Genomic DNA, 17,694 nt, shown 5'->3' with positions numbered 1-17,694 from the left:
AATTAATGGCTTTTTGCTTAACTATATAAGTGAGAAGGTGGCCGCTTAGGTCATCGGGGAGGGTACCAGCGCTATACAGTTGGGGGTTACTATTTACGAGTACCCAGTCGAGTATGCTTTCTTTTTGTTTGGGTTTACCTAGCCTGGTAGGGGTGGTTATGATTTGTGTAAATGCATGCAGGTTAATGTGGGTAGAAGGGGATTCTGAGGAACAGGTGCCCCAGTCTATGTCAAAATCTCCAAGTAGTAGGGTTTCTTGGGGGTAATGACATGATAGCCAGTGTAGAATGTCTTTAAGTGTGGCTATATTATTACCCGGAGGAATATACATGCAGATGATGTTAATGCATTTACTTTTGTTAAATTGTAATCTAGTGGCAAGAATTTCGGAGTTATTAATCTGAGGTGGTTGAGTAACATCTATGGTCACATTAAACTCAGATCTGTAGAGTATAGCTACCCCACCCCCTTCCTGGAAACACGATCCAGTCTGTGTATGTTATATTCAGATGGTAACTCTTCAGTGTTAGTAGTGTTTAGTTTTAACCAGGTCTCAAATGGACATAGAATCTCAGGGGAGTGCACAGCAAGGAGTGCATGCAGTTCATGTACCTTATTATTAATGCTCCTAATATTGAGATGACAGGCCAGGAGAGAGTTAGTTGGTCTACTGATTATAATTTTATGGCTTAGGTTACAAGTAGAGGAGGTGAATATATCAGTGGCAGATGGGCCTGGGTTGAGGTGAATATCACCACTGAGTATTAGGCTAGGCCTATATTTAGTGATAAGCTTCAGGAGTTTGTTTATAAGTTTGTAGTATTGTCTAGATCTGGGGCTAATGTGCCAGGGGTTGGTATGCTGAAAGAGTGAGCAAGATGTTGAGTTGGACTCATTATTATTAGCATGGCTGAAGGTGGGATGCTTTACATCTGGGGTGATAGTATGGCCTTTTGGCTACTGATAACCAGTGAGCAACTCGTTTTCATGCAAGGTGAGTAAATAAGTGGCCAGCAGAATGGGGAGTAATGAGTAGTGTAGCATTATGAGAGAAAGAGTATAGTAGTTAGGATCTGTTGTTTGTATGACACAACAGTAGAAGATCTGATGGTCAATTTAGAGGTAATAGAGTGGGTGGAGAAAATATGTTAGGTGAAAGCTGATAGGATGTTATAGCAGGGTGGAAAGAGTATGTAGGTGAAAGCTGATAGGATGTTATAACAGGAGTGTGGTTAATTACCAATAAATTTAGAGGTACTGGGGGTGGGTAGAAATTGGAGGCAGAGAGGAGTGCGGAGCGAGCCCAAGTGCAGTGAGGGTGAGTGGAACGGGTCTAACACTGACTATAAGTGTTTTCTTAGGCTTTCTGGAGCCGTATGCTATGTATTTTGTGTTAACTTAATAGCTGTGTATTAAAACTGTATTTTAAACTGTATTTTACACTAAGTTATAAACTATATTTAGACTGTGTTTTATGCTTTTACAGGTTTTAGAGTACAATTTTCAGGCCTGTTCTTTCTGCTGTTTTGGCATCTTCCAGTAGTGTGACCTCCATCTGTCAGCAAATACAAACACTGTGGGGCATCCCTATAGCAGTTTTCTACCATCCCTATAGCAGTTCTCTACCAGCAAACTGCATCTGCAAAAGTCTGTGGCTGGTTTACTTAAAGTACAGGAGCATTACAGTGTATGTTAATGATTTAACCCTTCTATAACTGTAAATTTCATTAGAATGTATTCAGGGAGTGCACACTACTGGTAACCCCCACCCCCCATCCCCACCAGAGAGCTCTCTAAACCCAACACTTTCTAGTTTGGAATCATTGTTTTACTTGGTGGTGGTGCTGCAGTAGCGTTGTCGCCTCACAGTAAGACGTTGTCCTGTTTGATTCTCAGCTAAAGCATCTTCTGTGTGGAGACATGCGTGAATGGGCGTACCTTCGTTGAAGGTTGTGCGTCAGGGCTGGCAACTCGGTACGTAAAAATCTACTGCCAATCATTAGTGGACTGGAGTTCTGCTGTGGCGACCCCTAACTGGGAGAAGCCGAAAGATACAACAACTCCTTCTCAATACACATGTCCATATTTCTCCCACCCCATACTCACTCCTGGCATAAGGTTTCTATTTCTCTAAGAATTCCTAATCTACAAAATTGTCAGCTGCATAGATACTTTTCACAGTACCTGGTCGTCTAAGTGACTGTTCCTTGCTCTGCAGTTATTTTTGTTTTTGCCCTCCCCTTTTGTACCTCACTCCTTCTACTGCCGTCTTCTTCTGAATTTGCTGAACTCTACTCAGTTATCAATCGCCTTTCCTTCTAGCTGCCCTTCTGCTAGGCCTTTCTTTTTACCTTGTTCTCTCGCTCATTCATTTTATTTTTCTCTAAGGACTGTGACATCCAGTAGCAGGGTATCCTTCATTCTCTCTCCCTTTTGGTGAATATTACCCCGCCCCTCCTGCAGAAACTCCAATTATAAGCTAGCAGAACATTTCAAATACACTTCATTCAGACCAGCGCCATTTTAAACTACTCTAGCCTGTTCTTCCTGCTGTTTTGGCACCTTCCAATAGTGTGATCTCCATGTAAGTTCTGTTAAATGTATTTTTTTTCTCTGTAGAAATCCATGGATTCTCAGAATATGTGCTAATTATTTGTTATAAGCAGTAAGACATGCCACCATTTACAAGTGTATATATTTAAAAGGTTATGCTCAACACCTGGTCTTGGGTTCAAACTGAACTCTTCTTATGCATTACTGTTTTAAGATGGTTTGTTATTCTTTTTTGTTTGTTTTTATTGTGACTTTATTGACCATTTAGCTCATATTATCGAAACTATTGTGTAATTATCACTGTTTTAAAGGAAGATACTGTGCTTTATCAGCTGTATTCCCAACTAACAGCAAACTAATTTAACTGCTCACTATATGCTTAAACTGGGATGTAATGTAATTCCTTATAGTTTGCAGACATTCAGCTGCTATAGTGTAGTAATGGCTTGTACTATATATTCGTTATAGGTAATGCTGTCATATGTTACAGTGACTGTTTTACCCAGGCTAAGCTGGATATTATACATTTCATCTTGGTTGAGCACTATATGTATGCCTAGATGCTTGTATTTGTTTGAACATATTTTAGTGTCAAATTACTGCATAGAGTTGTTAATTTAACTCAGTAACTGTAGTGTTATTAGCCTGTTTTACCTATTTCCTTCCACTCCTTTCTTATATTGCACCAATTATCAAGACAGTCCTACCTCCTCTAGCACTGCCCTTATCATCTTTTCCTAATCAGCTTCTTTTTTTATTTCCATTTACAGTTGTCAGCTAATACAAACACTGTGGGGCATCCCTATAGCAGTTCTCTACCATCCCTATAGCAGTTCTCTACCAGCAAGCTGCATCTGCAAAAGTCTGTGGCCGGTTTACTTAAAGTACAGGAACATTACAGTGGATGTTATAGCAATAACCCACGCCTGGGTGTGGGTAATGCTAAATTTACCCACGGTTGGCGTGGTTTGGTCCCGGGCCGAGACCAAACAAAGCAAATGTGGTAAATTTAGCATTACCACCAGAAGTGAGTTATTGCTATTATCATGACATTATTTAAGAAAAGAAACTATTACTTTTCTTAAATAATGGCATAGTATAATGCCTGTTTACTGCCCTTCCGCAGATGTCTGGCATCCGCGGCAGTTCTGATGTACTGCGGCGCCTGCGCGTACACCAGAGCTGTGGGCAAAAGCAACGGAGAAGCAAGATCTCTGTTGCTTTTTTAGTGTTCGCTATGTTAAATGAGTTTAACATAGCGAGACAGTTTTAAAATAAGCAGCGGAGATGTCCGTTGCTTATTTAAAAACTGTCTCGCTATGTTAAACTAATTTAACATAGCCAGAGACTAAAAAAAGCAACGGAGATCTTAGGTTTCTCCGTTGCTTTTTAAACACTGTCTCGCTATGTTAAATGGGTTTAACATAGCGAGACCTTTAAAATAAGCAGCGGAGATCTCCGTTGCTTATTTTAAAGCTGTCTCGCTATGTTAAACCCATTTAACATAGCGAGACAGTGTTTTAAAAAAATGAGTTATACTAAGGGAAAAAAGTCCGGGCGACCGGACCTTTTTCCATTAGTATAACTCGATTTACAACGGGCACGCTGGCCAATCAGCGTGCACGTTTTGGGGGGGTCATGGTATAATAATGATTTAACCCTTCTATGATTGTAAATTTCATTAGAATGTATTCAGGGAGTGCACACTGCTGGTAACCCCCACCCCCATCCCCATCCCCACCAGAGATCTCTCTAAACCCAATACTTTCTAGTTTGGAATCATTGTTTTACTCAGTCTCCTTCCCAATACACTTGTCCATATTTTTCCCACTCCTGGCATAAGGTTTCTATTTCTCTAAGAATTCCTAGTCTACAAAATTGTCAGCTGCATAGATACGTTTCACAGTACCTGGTAGTCTAAGTGACTGTTCCTTGCTGTGCAGGTATTTAACTTTGCTCTTTTCGCTCCGTTCCATCCTCGCTATGCTCGGACTTCACTCTGCTCCCCATCCCTCTCGCCCCTAAATCACTCAAATTTATCTCAGCTTAACCACTCCCACTCACATGTGTCTACCAATCACCATCTGTACGATTTTGAATGATAAAATAGCCCACATTCCACACTAATTCTAATCAACACCCATTCATTAGCACACATATATTAACCTTTTACCAATTCCTACCCTTTTTACCATTGCAAAATGCTATCAATACAAACACCCTCTTGTTTCATACACATCTAACAGTTGTCACTCCCAAAGCAGGTCAGTCTCAGCTATACCCCCCTCCGCCACCATTACAATAGGTTCATAGGTTCATACTAGGCTATCTGCCCGAGGGCATTTACAAGCCTAGCCCATAGTTTTGTGGCTTACACCACCCCTTTAGTTTGGGGAACTATGCCCATTATTTTGCTGTGCCTCTGTCGAGCAGTGACACTGAGGTAATCCCTGGGGTATATCTGCGATCTCCCATCCATTGGTCAAGATTTCTCTTGAACAAGGCCAGCGAGGTGCTCTGCCTCACATATACTGGGATTTTGTTCCACAGCATAGGAAGTCTTTGGGTGATGAATCTATCCCTCCAGCACGTCCTATTAATAGCCGTGTCGAGGTTTAAGTCTCCCGCCCTTGTGGCTCTGATGGATCTAGATTTTTTGAGGTGAAGCATATTCATCAAATCTGGGTTTGACATGGCCTTGTATGTCAGGCACAGGTCACCTCTGAGCAAGCAGTAAGCGACTGAATAGAGCTGGAGTTCTTTCAGTCGGGCAGCATAGGTCAGATTTTTGAGACCCTTTATCCTTTTGGTGAGGAACTTTTGTGGCCTCTCCAGCTGCTGCAAGTGTCGGGTCAGATACATTCTGAATGGGGCATTGTACTCAATCATTGGTCTGATGAGTGATGAGTATAGGGAGACTATGACCTCCCTTGATCTAGATGTGAATCCCTTCATGATAAGGTGGGCAATGTAGAAGGTCTTCCTAACTACTTTAGCAACATGGGTGTCGAATGACAGGCTACTGTCAACCTGGGTCCCCAGGTCCCTGATAACTTCTTTTGTGCTCAGTGGATTGCCACCTATATGGTAGCTAGGGGTAACCTTGTTTTTCCCGAAGGGTATGACTGCATTTTTTGGCATTTAACTTTAGGCCATGGCTCTGGCACCAGTTATCCATTTCTGTGAGACCCTTCTGAAGGATATCTGTGTCAGATGTGTTTTCGACTACGGCACCCAGTTTGCAGTCGTCTGCAAACTTTGTCAGCCATAACCCTCCTGTGTTTGCTTGTACTTTGGAAAAGTAGATGCCAAACAAGACTGGGCCCAGGACTGAGCCCTGTGGGACACCACTTGTGACAGGCTTTGAGTCTGACATGGCGCCAGCAACTCTGACCCTGTGGGTTCTGTCACTCAGCCAGTTTGCAACCCATCTTGTGATGTATGGGTTAACATTTAAGCTGATGAGTTTTTCAATGATACCCGAGTGGGGTATTGTATCGAAGGCATTTGCCAGATCGAGGTAGGCTATATGGACTGCCTTTCCCTCATCAATGGCCTTGGTGACTGTTTCGAAAAAGTCAACCAAGTTTAAAAGGCATGATCTGCCTTTGACAAAGCCAAACTGGGTTGGATCCAAAGTCTGCAAATTCCCTATGTCTTTATTTATGAGATCCTTTATGATCCTCTCCATGGCTTTGCAGATAAGGCTTGTCAAGCTAATGGGCCGGTAATTTCCAGGGTCGGTGGAGGCACCGCCTTTGTGAAGTGGGACCACAGTCGCTGTGCCACTCCTGGAGTGCGTATCTAGAGGTGAGACTATGATTAAACAGCTGTCCTAACTGTGGGTTTAATTCCTCGTTGAGTTCGTGGAGCACACAGCCGGGGACACCATCAGGTCCCATGGATGCTGTGTTTTTTGCCTTGGAGAGAGCAGTTCTCACTTGGGCGTTAGAGATGTTTGGGGGGCTGCAATCGTTTGGTATAGATATCTCTCCTTTTGGGGGGGGGGAGAAGTTAGCACTGAACCTGTCAGCCAGTATGTTGGCAATGTCTGTAGGATCAGTAATCTTCACATCATTTTGAACTAATTCTGAGCATATCTGGGAGTTTCCTCCCAGGTTTCTAACATAGCTAAAGAAGGTCTTATGATTGTCTTTTGAGTCTTTAGCTGTTTTTCTCTCAAAATTTGCTTTGGATGATTTTATGAGAGCTCTTAGTTTTTTACTTATAGTGATCAGAGGTGTCTTACCTTTTAAGGATTTTGCTCTATCTTGTAGTAGCTTCCTCCTTTTGTTGTAGAGTTTGTTTATGGCTGGGGTCCACCAGACTGGACGCTTGCCTTTGGTACAAAGAGTCTTTGTTTTGCTTGGGATTGCCTTATCCATGCAGTCCTGCAGGTGCTGGTAGAAGGCATTTGTAAGTGATTCAGCGGCTTGAGTACTGTTTTCCGCCAGCTCGGGGGCCTTAAAGGAGACCACACTGGTCTTTAGAAGTGTGAAGTCGGCTTTCGAGAAGTTCTTTACTGTGGTCTTTTTTATTTCAGGTGGGGGTGGGATGAGGACCTCCAGCGAGATTAGTTTGTGATCTGATCTCACCAGTGAGGGGTATACTTCCGGTGTTGAACATTGTGATCCCATGTTCGTGATTATGAGATCAAGTATGTTTTCTCCTCTTGAGGGGATGGTGACTAGTTGTTACATGGCATTTGAGTTTATGAATTCCAGGAACTTTTGGGCTAGGGTGTTTGGGCTTGAGTAGTGTTCCCAGTCTATATGAGGGTAATTGAAGTCACCTAGTATGATGGTGTTTGGAGATACATTTATCCCCTCCAGTGTTTTCAGGAAAGCCATGTGAGGTTCCTGAGTTTGTGAGGGTGGCCTGTAACATGCTACAATTTGCAGAGCAGTCTTGCCTATGGTTAATTGCACCTGGATGGTCTCTGATGCATTGTGCGTTGCCACCAATCTTGAGGTGTGGGTGTCCTTGATGAATATGGATACCCCCCCTCCTTTCTTGGTATTGTCCGGATTTTGGGGCGGAGCATGATATGAGGTAAAACCTGAAAGTGCTGGGGTGCTCTCAGGAGCCTTGAACCAGGTTTCTGTCACAGCACAGACATCGATGTTCTCCATACTGAGAAGGGCCTCAAGTGCGTGCATTTTGAGATTGAGACCTCTGGCATTGAGCAGCATTACCCTTAGTTTTTTTCCTTTTTTGTGTTCTAGGGTGGTAGGTTTAGAATTTGAGCCTTGCCTAAAAAAGGCACTATGGGGGTGGCAAGAGCCTTTGCCAATATCCGGAATCCCAGGGGTGACAGGTACAAGCCGTCCCTTGCAAAGCAGCGTGGCTTGTCCAGCATGTCATCCCAGGCAGACAGACATTGGATCCCCTTTGAATGACACCAGAGTTTAAGCCAATTGTTAAAGCTGATCATCTTATCTCTGTATTGTGGCATCATTCTTGGTGAAGGTAGGATACTGTTCAAGGTCAGGGTCATACCTGCCTGGGCTACATAATCAGAGAGCTCCTCAATGTCTCTTTTCATGTAGTCCAAGGAGGTACGTCTCAGGTCATTTACACCAGCGTGGACAATGACTGAGTCGTACTTGTACCTGCTGTTGAGAGACCTGAGTGCTTGCGTTATGTGGCGGATTCTAGCGCCCGACAGGCAGCTTACTGCGACCTTCTCTTTACTCAGTCTGGTGAGCGGGACGTCAGTGTGTCTGACTATGGAGTCACCAATGACTAGTGTGTCTGGCATTGTGTTTGGCCTTAAGGGCTGTGACTGTTTGACACTCTGACTGTGAGGTCTATGTGTTGCAGGTGTTGTGTTCTGAGGTGGTAGTTGTTTGGGTGTCTGCTTTGGTGGCCTCTGCTGTTTTGGTAGATTTTTGATCAGAGCCTCCGAGTATGTCTTTGTGTATTTATGTGTATGATTTGAGGTTGTGATGGTACTATGTGAGACTGGGTCTATAGTGTGTGTGGTAACCTTCTCCTCCTGTCTGGTCTTGCCAGTCCTATGATGAGAGAGCTCAGCCTCCCTACTGTCCCTTTAATATAAATTTAAGAAGTATACTAAACAACATCCATGACCTCCATGCACTAATTGTCTTACATTCCCCTGACATAACAATTTTGACTGAAACTTGGCTTAAACCACATGTCAATGCAACACATATCCACCTACACATTCAGCTGTTCTGACCTCCCACATAGTCACCCTCCTATCTGATTTAATCCCTGCTCTACCACATACCCACAAACTCACAACTATCACCTCCCCCTCCAACATCTCACAACACACACTAACCATACGCTGTTAGTCCCACTCTAACAACATCAACACGCTAATAAAGCATGCAATGTTACATTAACTAAAGCACACATCATTACATCCACTAAAACAAATACTATTTACTACCTTATCTCTCCACGCAGCCAACCTATTCACACTAACCCTTCTTTATCATTTAACTAACTTCTACACCCCCATCTACTATGACCACCCCACCAACTCCATCACCAACTCTCCACTGCCCATAACCCACCACTACAACTCCCAAATTTCACCCAACCTCTACAGCAACACAGAAATAGACTACCTCCCACTTAAATATCATCAAACCAGACACAGAAATTAACCACTAGTTAGAAACCACAAACAACTAAGCAAACTTATAACAACTTTATTTCATATATTATCAAAACTAAAACTCAGTGGTGATATCCACCCCAACCCTGGCCCCAAGACTACCAATAAGCAAACTACCACTTACACCTCAATCAACTACAACATACCCCTTCACCCCAAAGAACACTCCCTACTGTCCCTTTAATATAAATTTAAGAAGTATACGAAACAAAATCCATGACCTCCATGCACTAATTGTCTTACATTCCCCTGACATAACAATTTTGACTGAAACTTGGCTTAAACCACATGTCAAAAACAATAAAATACTTCCCCCAGGGTTCAACATATATAGACTCGATTGTCAAAATAAATGTAGAGGAGGTGTAGCAATAATGTTTAAACAAAATCTATCCCTAGAAGTTATCAGCACCACATTTCCTACATCTAACAATGCAGAATTACTCATCACCAAACTGAATATCAACAAGAACAAAACACTTATCATAGTGGTATTCTGTGTCCCTCCTGGAGATAACACTAGCACAGTTAAAGATATACTTCACTGGCTATCCACAACCTTCAACCAAGAAACCATAATTATGGGTGACGTCAACACTGTCTGGTCCACCTATAATTCTAATAATCCATCCAATTTCATAAACCTATATGGTTTCTCCCAGCTCATACAAAACCGCACAAGAATAGACAAAACCTTCAACAGACAATCCATCCTAGATTGGACTCTCACAAATAAAAATAACACACCCCTTCTAGCAGGATGCCTTCCCATTACCATAAGTGACCACCTACCCACATACCTAATCAGAAAAATCTTAGTCCTCCTAGACAAGTAGTCTATAGGGTAATCCGCAACAAGAAAAAAATGTAATACCCACATTTTCAACTCCCTCTTCCAACAAATGAACTGGTCCCCCCTCAAAACACTACCACTAGATGACGCTGTTCAACACTTTAACACCACCTTCGTCAACATCCTAAACAGCCTGGCCTCCTGCAGAATAGCTAGAATAAAACATCATCGCACACCCTGGCTTAGAAACAACACCAAAGACCTATTAAAAGAAAAGGGACAAGGCATGGGAACACTGGCTAACTAAAAAAAAGCAATGACAACCTTCTACTTTTCAAACAACTTAGGAATAAAGCCAAATCCCAGATAAAAGCTGACAAAAAAGCCCTACTACATCACTGCACAGCAAAGTAACAAAAACAACCCCAAAAAATTCTGGGCCTCTATAAAAAACTCCTGCAACCTGGTTAGTACGTCTACCCCCAATCCTACCCCCCCCCCCCATCTAATGATAACATTGCAACACAATTCAATTCCTTTTTCATAAACACAATTCACTCACTTATTGACTATGGCCAAAACATCACTACTTCAATCCCCGTAGCCAACAATGAGGGTGTAAACTCCTTCTCCTTTAACCTTGTCCCAACCCATACCATAAAAAAACTACTCAGTAAGCTCAAGCCCACCAGCCTAGCTGCTGACAACCTCCCATCAGAATTCCTCAAAGCAACCTCCGAAGTCATAGCCTACCCCATTTCTATCCTCACCAACCACTCTATCTCTGAGAACTATGTCCCACTAATCTGGAAAGCCTCCTATATCACCCCACTGCATAAAGATGGGAACTCTACCGAGCTTACTAATTACAGGCCCATTGTCATTCTTTCACCTCTCTCCAAAATACTAGAAAAATATATTCACTCCCAGCTTCTACAGTACCTTCTCTCCAATAACCTCCTATCAAACACACAACATAGTTTTCGCCCCTACCACAGCACCACAACCACCCTCCTCAGTTTTACTAACACAATAAATGAACACAGAAATCAGAATAAATACGTCTTGTCCATCTTTCTAGCTCTCTCAAAGGCATTCGACACAGTTTCACACCAAAAACTGCTGTCAGAACTGGCCACATTACATCTCAGTCATTCTTCCCTAGCTTGGTTCCATAGCTGTCTAACCAAACGCCAGCAGGCTGTTAGATGGCAACAGGAGCTATCATCTTTGCTCCTGTTAACATAGGAGTTCCACAAGGCTCCATATTAGGCCCCCTACTACTTACCATCTTCACAAATCAACTCCATAAATCCACATCTCTCACCTCTGTCATCCAATATGCAGATGACTCTACCTTGATATGCTCCGCCCCCTCTCTGACACAACTACAGGCTATAACACAACAATCCTTCCTAGAAGTAGAATCCTGGCTAACTAACACTAACCTCATACTGAACCCAAACAAGACCAAACTCATGTTCTTTATCCCCACCAAAACACCCAATCCCTCAGCCACTTTTCAAATTCACTCCTCCAACAATACAGTTATAAACACCAGCTCACATACCAAATTACTAGGTGTCACAATTGATAGCAAATTAAAATTCGACTTACACCTCTCTCAAACCATTAAAAAAACACACATCAAACTTTTCTAACTAGTCATTCTAGACTAAGCATCGCCAGGACTCATCTCTTATCTACTGTTCTCTATGCTCTCCCTTCTTTACAAACCTTAACAAAACTGACCTTACCAAACTTGAATCAGCCTACAATAATATAGCCAAGTTCGCCACTAGCTCCCCATATATGTCCCAGCACTACTCTGCCCTACAACAAATAAATTGGCTGGAATTCCCACAACAACTAACCTATACCCAACTTGCCTTTACTTACCAAGTAATCTGCCAGCCAAATAGAACCCCAGCCCTACAACAATTACTCCAACCATATACCAACACTTGGCAACTCCGATCCTCGCACAAAACACTCCTCCAAGTATCCAAAAGCAACAACAAAGCCAGAGACGCCCTCTACTCCCACCACATTTCTAAACTTTGGAACTCAATCCCTCAACACATCCTAAATGCTACCAACCTACACCAATTCAATACTCTGCTCAAAGACCACCTCACTAACAACTGGCTCTGCTCCTGCACTAAGCCAGGCTAATACCACAAAAGCCCACATCAAATTTCATCTCCCAAATTTTATAGTCTCCATGTATACCCCACTCCCACTTGTTAACACCACCTATCAGCTACCTACAATAAGAGTATAATTTGATAATTTCTTTTTTTTTTTTTTGTAAGGGTATACATATGTACACGTATTAAGGTATACTCAAATGATCAACTAAAGATGGACCCCTGCCCTCAAAAAAAAAAAAAAAAAAAATATATATATATATATATATATATATATATATATATATATATATATATGACTTCACTATATTTTAATAACTTTCTCCTTTGTATATTGTACTTTCTTTATTGTCTGTAGATATTTCTGTTAAATTCTGTGTAAAACCGACACTGTACCTGTCAATGTTGTTCTTATTTTATTGGAGCTTTTCTGCCCGGGCATCTGCTGAAAATGGGCTCACACCCAGACGGACTATCCTGGTCAACAGATGTAAAATAAATAAAAATAAATATATTTATACTGTGTTTTAAAATTTTTGAAGGGTTTAGAGTACAATTTTCAGGGCTATATGTGGGAGACCAGAGTGATAATACAATATACAGGGTTTAATTGTAAGTTAAGAAATTATGTAATCGAATGCTAGGGCAAACTAGTTTATTTAAAAATAGAGAGGTAGCCAAATTACTATGGGGGGCAGACTAAAGGTGCTTTAGACCCAGGTCAGCAGTATACAGTACATAGGATTTCATTACAGTTTACTGTATTAACTTTAGCCAATTGTAGGTCAGACTTCAGGAAAATTGTTTGTGGGTACAGTTTCTCAGGGTAACATCCTCAGGCAGGAGATTCTTTTAATAATATAGTTTGAGGGGGTCTGCCTAAAAATAAAAATACATTAGGAGTAAGAACCTTTCTATCACATAACTAGTCACCAAGCAAGCAAGCAAGCATTTCATCATTCACTTTTACTATAGAGTATACGGTAATCAGCAACTCCGTAAAGCTGCAAACACAGTATTTGCTTTGTTTTCAGTGTATGGATCTGCAATCAGTTAAAAATAATGCTAGACTGTGATTTTTACTTTCTTCAGTACCATTTGCAACACACTACAATGCTATGTTCAAGATTAAGCTATCCTATTTATATTAGTCAGGCTGCCATTCCACATTCAGCAATTACTTTCATAAGTTACAAATTTGCAAGCCTGTGCACAAAACCAATTCCTTATTTGCTAATGAACTGATAATATAAGGTAAAAGACAACAGCTAACTGCTTCATATCTGATTTAAAAGCCTGCGTTTGTACGAGTGAATAACGTAGCTAGGCCAAACTAGGTGCAGACATGCAGTAAAAGGCTTAGATATTGGCTTTACTTAACCCACAAAAGGCACAGCTCTCAATAAAGCAGTTTTGTCAAACTGTCTGTTACACTTGCCATACATACTAACTGCTGAAATTGTATAGAAAGCCCATGGAGCTTAAATACAATGCCTTAGTTTCTCAGAGTTAATTGCTAATATGTATAGAATACTCTACTTATTGTCAGATCTCATTTTATGCTGTTTTTAGCTTTCGTTGATTTAATACAGAAACTTTGAATACTTTAAAGCAATTTTCTGTTAAAATAACATACGAGATTGTAAACGCAAGGCTGCCGACTGGGTCTGGAAGCACTGGGCATTTGAAAATGGTGGTTTCAGTAGGTGTATTAGAAACCTCGCATATGTAGTGAGACAGGGAGGAGTTAAGGGGCTAACACTGACTACACATGTTTTCTTAGGCTTTTTGGAGCCATATGGTATGTATTTAGTGTTAACGTAATGGCTGTGTATTAAAACTGTATGTTTAAACTGTATTTTACACTAGGTTATAGACTATATTTAGACTGTGTTTTATACTTTTACAGGGTTTAGAGTACAGTTTTCAGGGCTATATGTGGGAGACCAGAGTGATAATACAATATACAGGGTTTAATTGTAGGTTAAAAAATTATGTAATCGAATGCTAGGGCAAAGTTTATTTAAAAACAGAGCGTGAGCCAAATTACTATGGGGGACAGACTAAAGGTGCTTTAGACCCAAGTCAGCCATGTACAGTACATATGATTTCATTACAGTTTAAGGTATTAACCTTATCCATTTGTAGGTCAGACTTCAGGAAAATTGTTTGTGGGTACAGTTTCTCAGGGTAGCATCCTTCAGACAGGAGATTCTTTTAATAAGCTAGCTTGAGGGGGTCTGCCTTAGCCAATTGTAGGTCGGACTTCAGGAAATTGTTTGTGGGTAGAGTTTCTCAGGGTAGTGTCCTTCAGGCAGGAGATTCTTTTAATAAGATAGTTTGAGGGAGTCTGCCTTAGCCAATTGTAGGTTGGACTTCAGGAAAATTGTTTGTGGGTACAGTTTCTCAAGGTAGCATCCTTTAGGCAGGAGGTTCTTTTAATAAGATTGTTTGAGGGGGCCTGCCTTAGCCAATTGTAGGTCGGACTTCAGGAAAATTGTTTTTCTTTCTTCTTGCCTTGAAATATATGGGGACTCCATAGGATGAGCTGGGGACAGGAAAGATCAGTCTACCTTACTCAGCTCACTGCTAGGGAAAGCAGTTTAGAAAATGGTAATAATAATAATAATAATGATGGTGGCAGTGGCTTAAGTGGTACCACAGAAGTATGCACTAATCTATAACCCATGGCACTCATTTCATTTACAACACAATGCTTATTTTTTTCTCTTTTTGAATGTTATTGACTAAATATTATGATTCCACTACTACATCTTATTTCATCAATGAAAACAGAAGTCTGTAGCTTGACAATATTTCTGTTGTTGTAACACTTCTACCCCTCTCCCTCAAAGCTATGTCTGCTCTATTGTTACACAAACTAGGTGGGTCATGCAGCACATTGAGAGAGATTGAAACCTAATATGTCATGTTCCTTATCCTTAAGTATTAACCTGTATATTTAGTTTTGTGTTGTAGCATGCTGCTTTGGTTTAATATATCGTACTATAAACCTGTAGTATTTGTCATTACTAATTATGTTAATATAAACCATTTTACTTTTATAACTGTATTTTTCCAGACTAGGTCTTAAATTTGTATAATAATGACAGACACATTAACCTAGTGACCAACTACTAAATAAAATAAATAAATATTAGTTGTTGTTGTTGTTGTTGTGTCTTTTGGCTTTTCCTGGTTAGGGGTCGCCACAGCGGAACTCCGGTCCGCTAATCATTAGCAGTAGATTTTTACGTACCGAGTTGCCGGCTCTGACGCACAACCTTCAACGAAGGTACGCCCATTCATGCATGTCTCCACACAGAAGATGCTCTAGCTGAGAATCGAACAGGACGTCTTACTGTGAGGCGACAACGCTACCGCAGCACCACCACCGTATTAATAAAAACAGTAAAGTCTGCATACTTTTTAAGTGATTGAAAGATTCATACATTTACTCTATAAATAGAGATTTCCAGTGGAAGAGATGTTTTAGGACAACAGTTACCTTATGAAGACTGAAAAGGAAAAGCTGAAGAAAAAGTGTGAAATTATTGCTTCATAGACATGATTTAACAAAATTGTAATGAATTGGAAAGTCACAGGCGAGGCAAAATGTGAAAAAGTTATCTGATACATTCAGACTCAAACTCGGGCTCTTAGAATAAAGTCTTGATGCTGTCTACAATAAAGTATAACCTGGCATCCCCTGGGATTCATTAATGCCAACACTAAGTGTACACCATTCTGAGCAAACAGACAACACAAGCATAACTCACACCTTCTTCCTCCTAATTTTAGTTTCCTACTTATTTTCCTGCAATCTTAAATATTGTGGGGCATTCATAACGATTACCACAAAGTGTAGACCATGTGTGCACTTAATGTACTCTTTCTGAGTGACTAGAAAGCCCAAAAATGTGTTAGGGATGTTCTTGAATGCAGACTGTGTACATTTAGTGCAGGCTTTAATGAATCTGGCTCATTATTTATTTCTAAATTTTGCAAAATGTGTTACTGTACTTGTGTACTGAAAATCTTGCAGCTACATGCAGTAAAAGCCAAGCCAACTGTTTAGCAAGCAGCTATGTTTTGAGTTTCTATGAAATTAAATACAGATCTGAAATATAAGAGAGCTTTAAAATGGCAGTGCTAAACAATTAATCCAATAAAATACATTCTTACTATAGATCTCTTATCCTTGGATATCCCTGTAAAAATGTCTCTGTGAGATTAACATGGTTAATAGCATAAAATAAATACAACTGTAGTCACATCTATATACAGTTCAATAAAAGAATCTAAGAAGTAGAGATACAAATTGCAAAATGCACTGTATGTATAACTAATAAAATGCAGGTTATATTAGAGAGCAACTACTGATTTGCTAACAATGTAGGAAACTTAAGCAATGTCTATTTATAGTAGTCATAGTTTTTTGCAAATCTGTGAAGACAAGAAAATTATCTTACAAGTAGGTTCTACGGAAAAATAAATATTTCATAAGCTCAAAATTCATAGAAGTATTAAAATTTCAGCTAAAGCGCATGTTATTTTAAAGTGATATGCATACCTGACTGATTGCTAATATCTCCTTTGGAGCATGGAACACAGTCATAACAACAAACTGGTTGCCCAGGTCGAGCAGCTTTTCGAAATCCAGCAGTACAATGATCACTGCAGACAGACCTAGGAAACTAGTGATTTGAAGGAAAAGAAACCATAGCAGACAAAAAAAAAAGTTAGTATTTAAGTCAATATTCATTTTATATTTCCAGCCCTTCTTATTAAAGCAGAACATACCAGAGTTCCATCTATTGGATAAAGGGCTGCAGACATGATGTATATATTACACTACTGACATAACATTACATGTTTATACTGTGGGCCTTCTGGTCTAAATGCAACTCTTAGCCTAAACCTAAAGTAGATTCCCCAAAATGTCCTTATAGTAGTACCTTCAATATTTATCATTAGTGACAATGAGACACACACACTTCTATATGCTCTATGTGATACACTGTAAGGACAGAATCACACAATGCTTCCCTAGTTTACCCTTAAAGGCCTTCAGGTTTGCTGTGAACCTCAGTTTAGGCATGGTTTAACAGGAAACCTGTATGCACATTAGTTTGTAACCTTGAAATGTTAAATTATAAAAAGTTAAGAGTGCCTCAAAGCAACATGTAACATTTCACATTGTAGCTTCATATAACTGCAAGAAAATCACACCCTGTATTATGCAGCACTGCAGAAAGGAAAGTGAAAATAACTCAGGACCACAGTGTGTTTAACCCAATCCCATGGCGGTGGTGCTGCGGAAGCATTGCCGCCTCACAGTAAGACGTTGTCCTGTTCGATTCTCAGCTAGAGCGTCTTCTGTGTGGAGACATGCATGAATGGGCGTACCTTCGTTGAAGGTTGTGCGTCAGGGCTGGCAACTTGGCACATAAAAATCTACTGCCAATCATTAGCGGACCGGAGTTCCGCTGTGGCGACCCCTAACCGTGTAGTGTTGCATTAACAACAGGTTTTATAACATTGTC

General features: G+C 40.6%; 1 protein-coding gene across 1 annotated transcript in view; it reads right to left on the bottom strand.

Moving 5' to 3' along the window:
* The window catches only part of LOC122806132 (vomeronasal type-2 receptor 26-like), a 92,664-nt gene extending 75,677 nt beyond the window's left edge, over positions 1-16,987 (bottom strand). Inside the window, exons 1-2 of the mRNA XM_044076369.1 lie at positions 16,952-16,987; positions 16,722-16,845 (exon numbers count right to left, since the gene is read on the bottom strand). Of these exons, the coding sequence (XP_043932304.1) occupies positions 16,722-16,845; positions 16,952-16,987 (160 nt within the window). The remainder of the gene's footprint in view (positions 1-16,721; positions 16,846-16,951) is intronic.
* Positions 16,988-17,694: the final 707 nt, after the last annotated feature.

The sequence above is a fragment of the Protopterus annectens genome, chromosome 7.part0 (assembly GCF_019279795.1).
Source record: "Protopterus annectens isolate FY-2018-M chromosome 7.part0, PAN1.0, whole genome shotgun sequence".
Lineage (NCBI taxonomy): Eukaryota > Metazoa > Chordata > Ceratodontiformes > Protopteridae > Protopterus > Protopterus annectens.
This window is presented reverse-complemented; position numbering and strand designations above follow the sequence as displayed.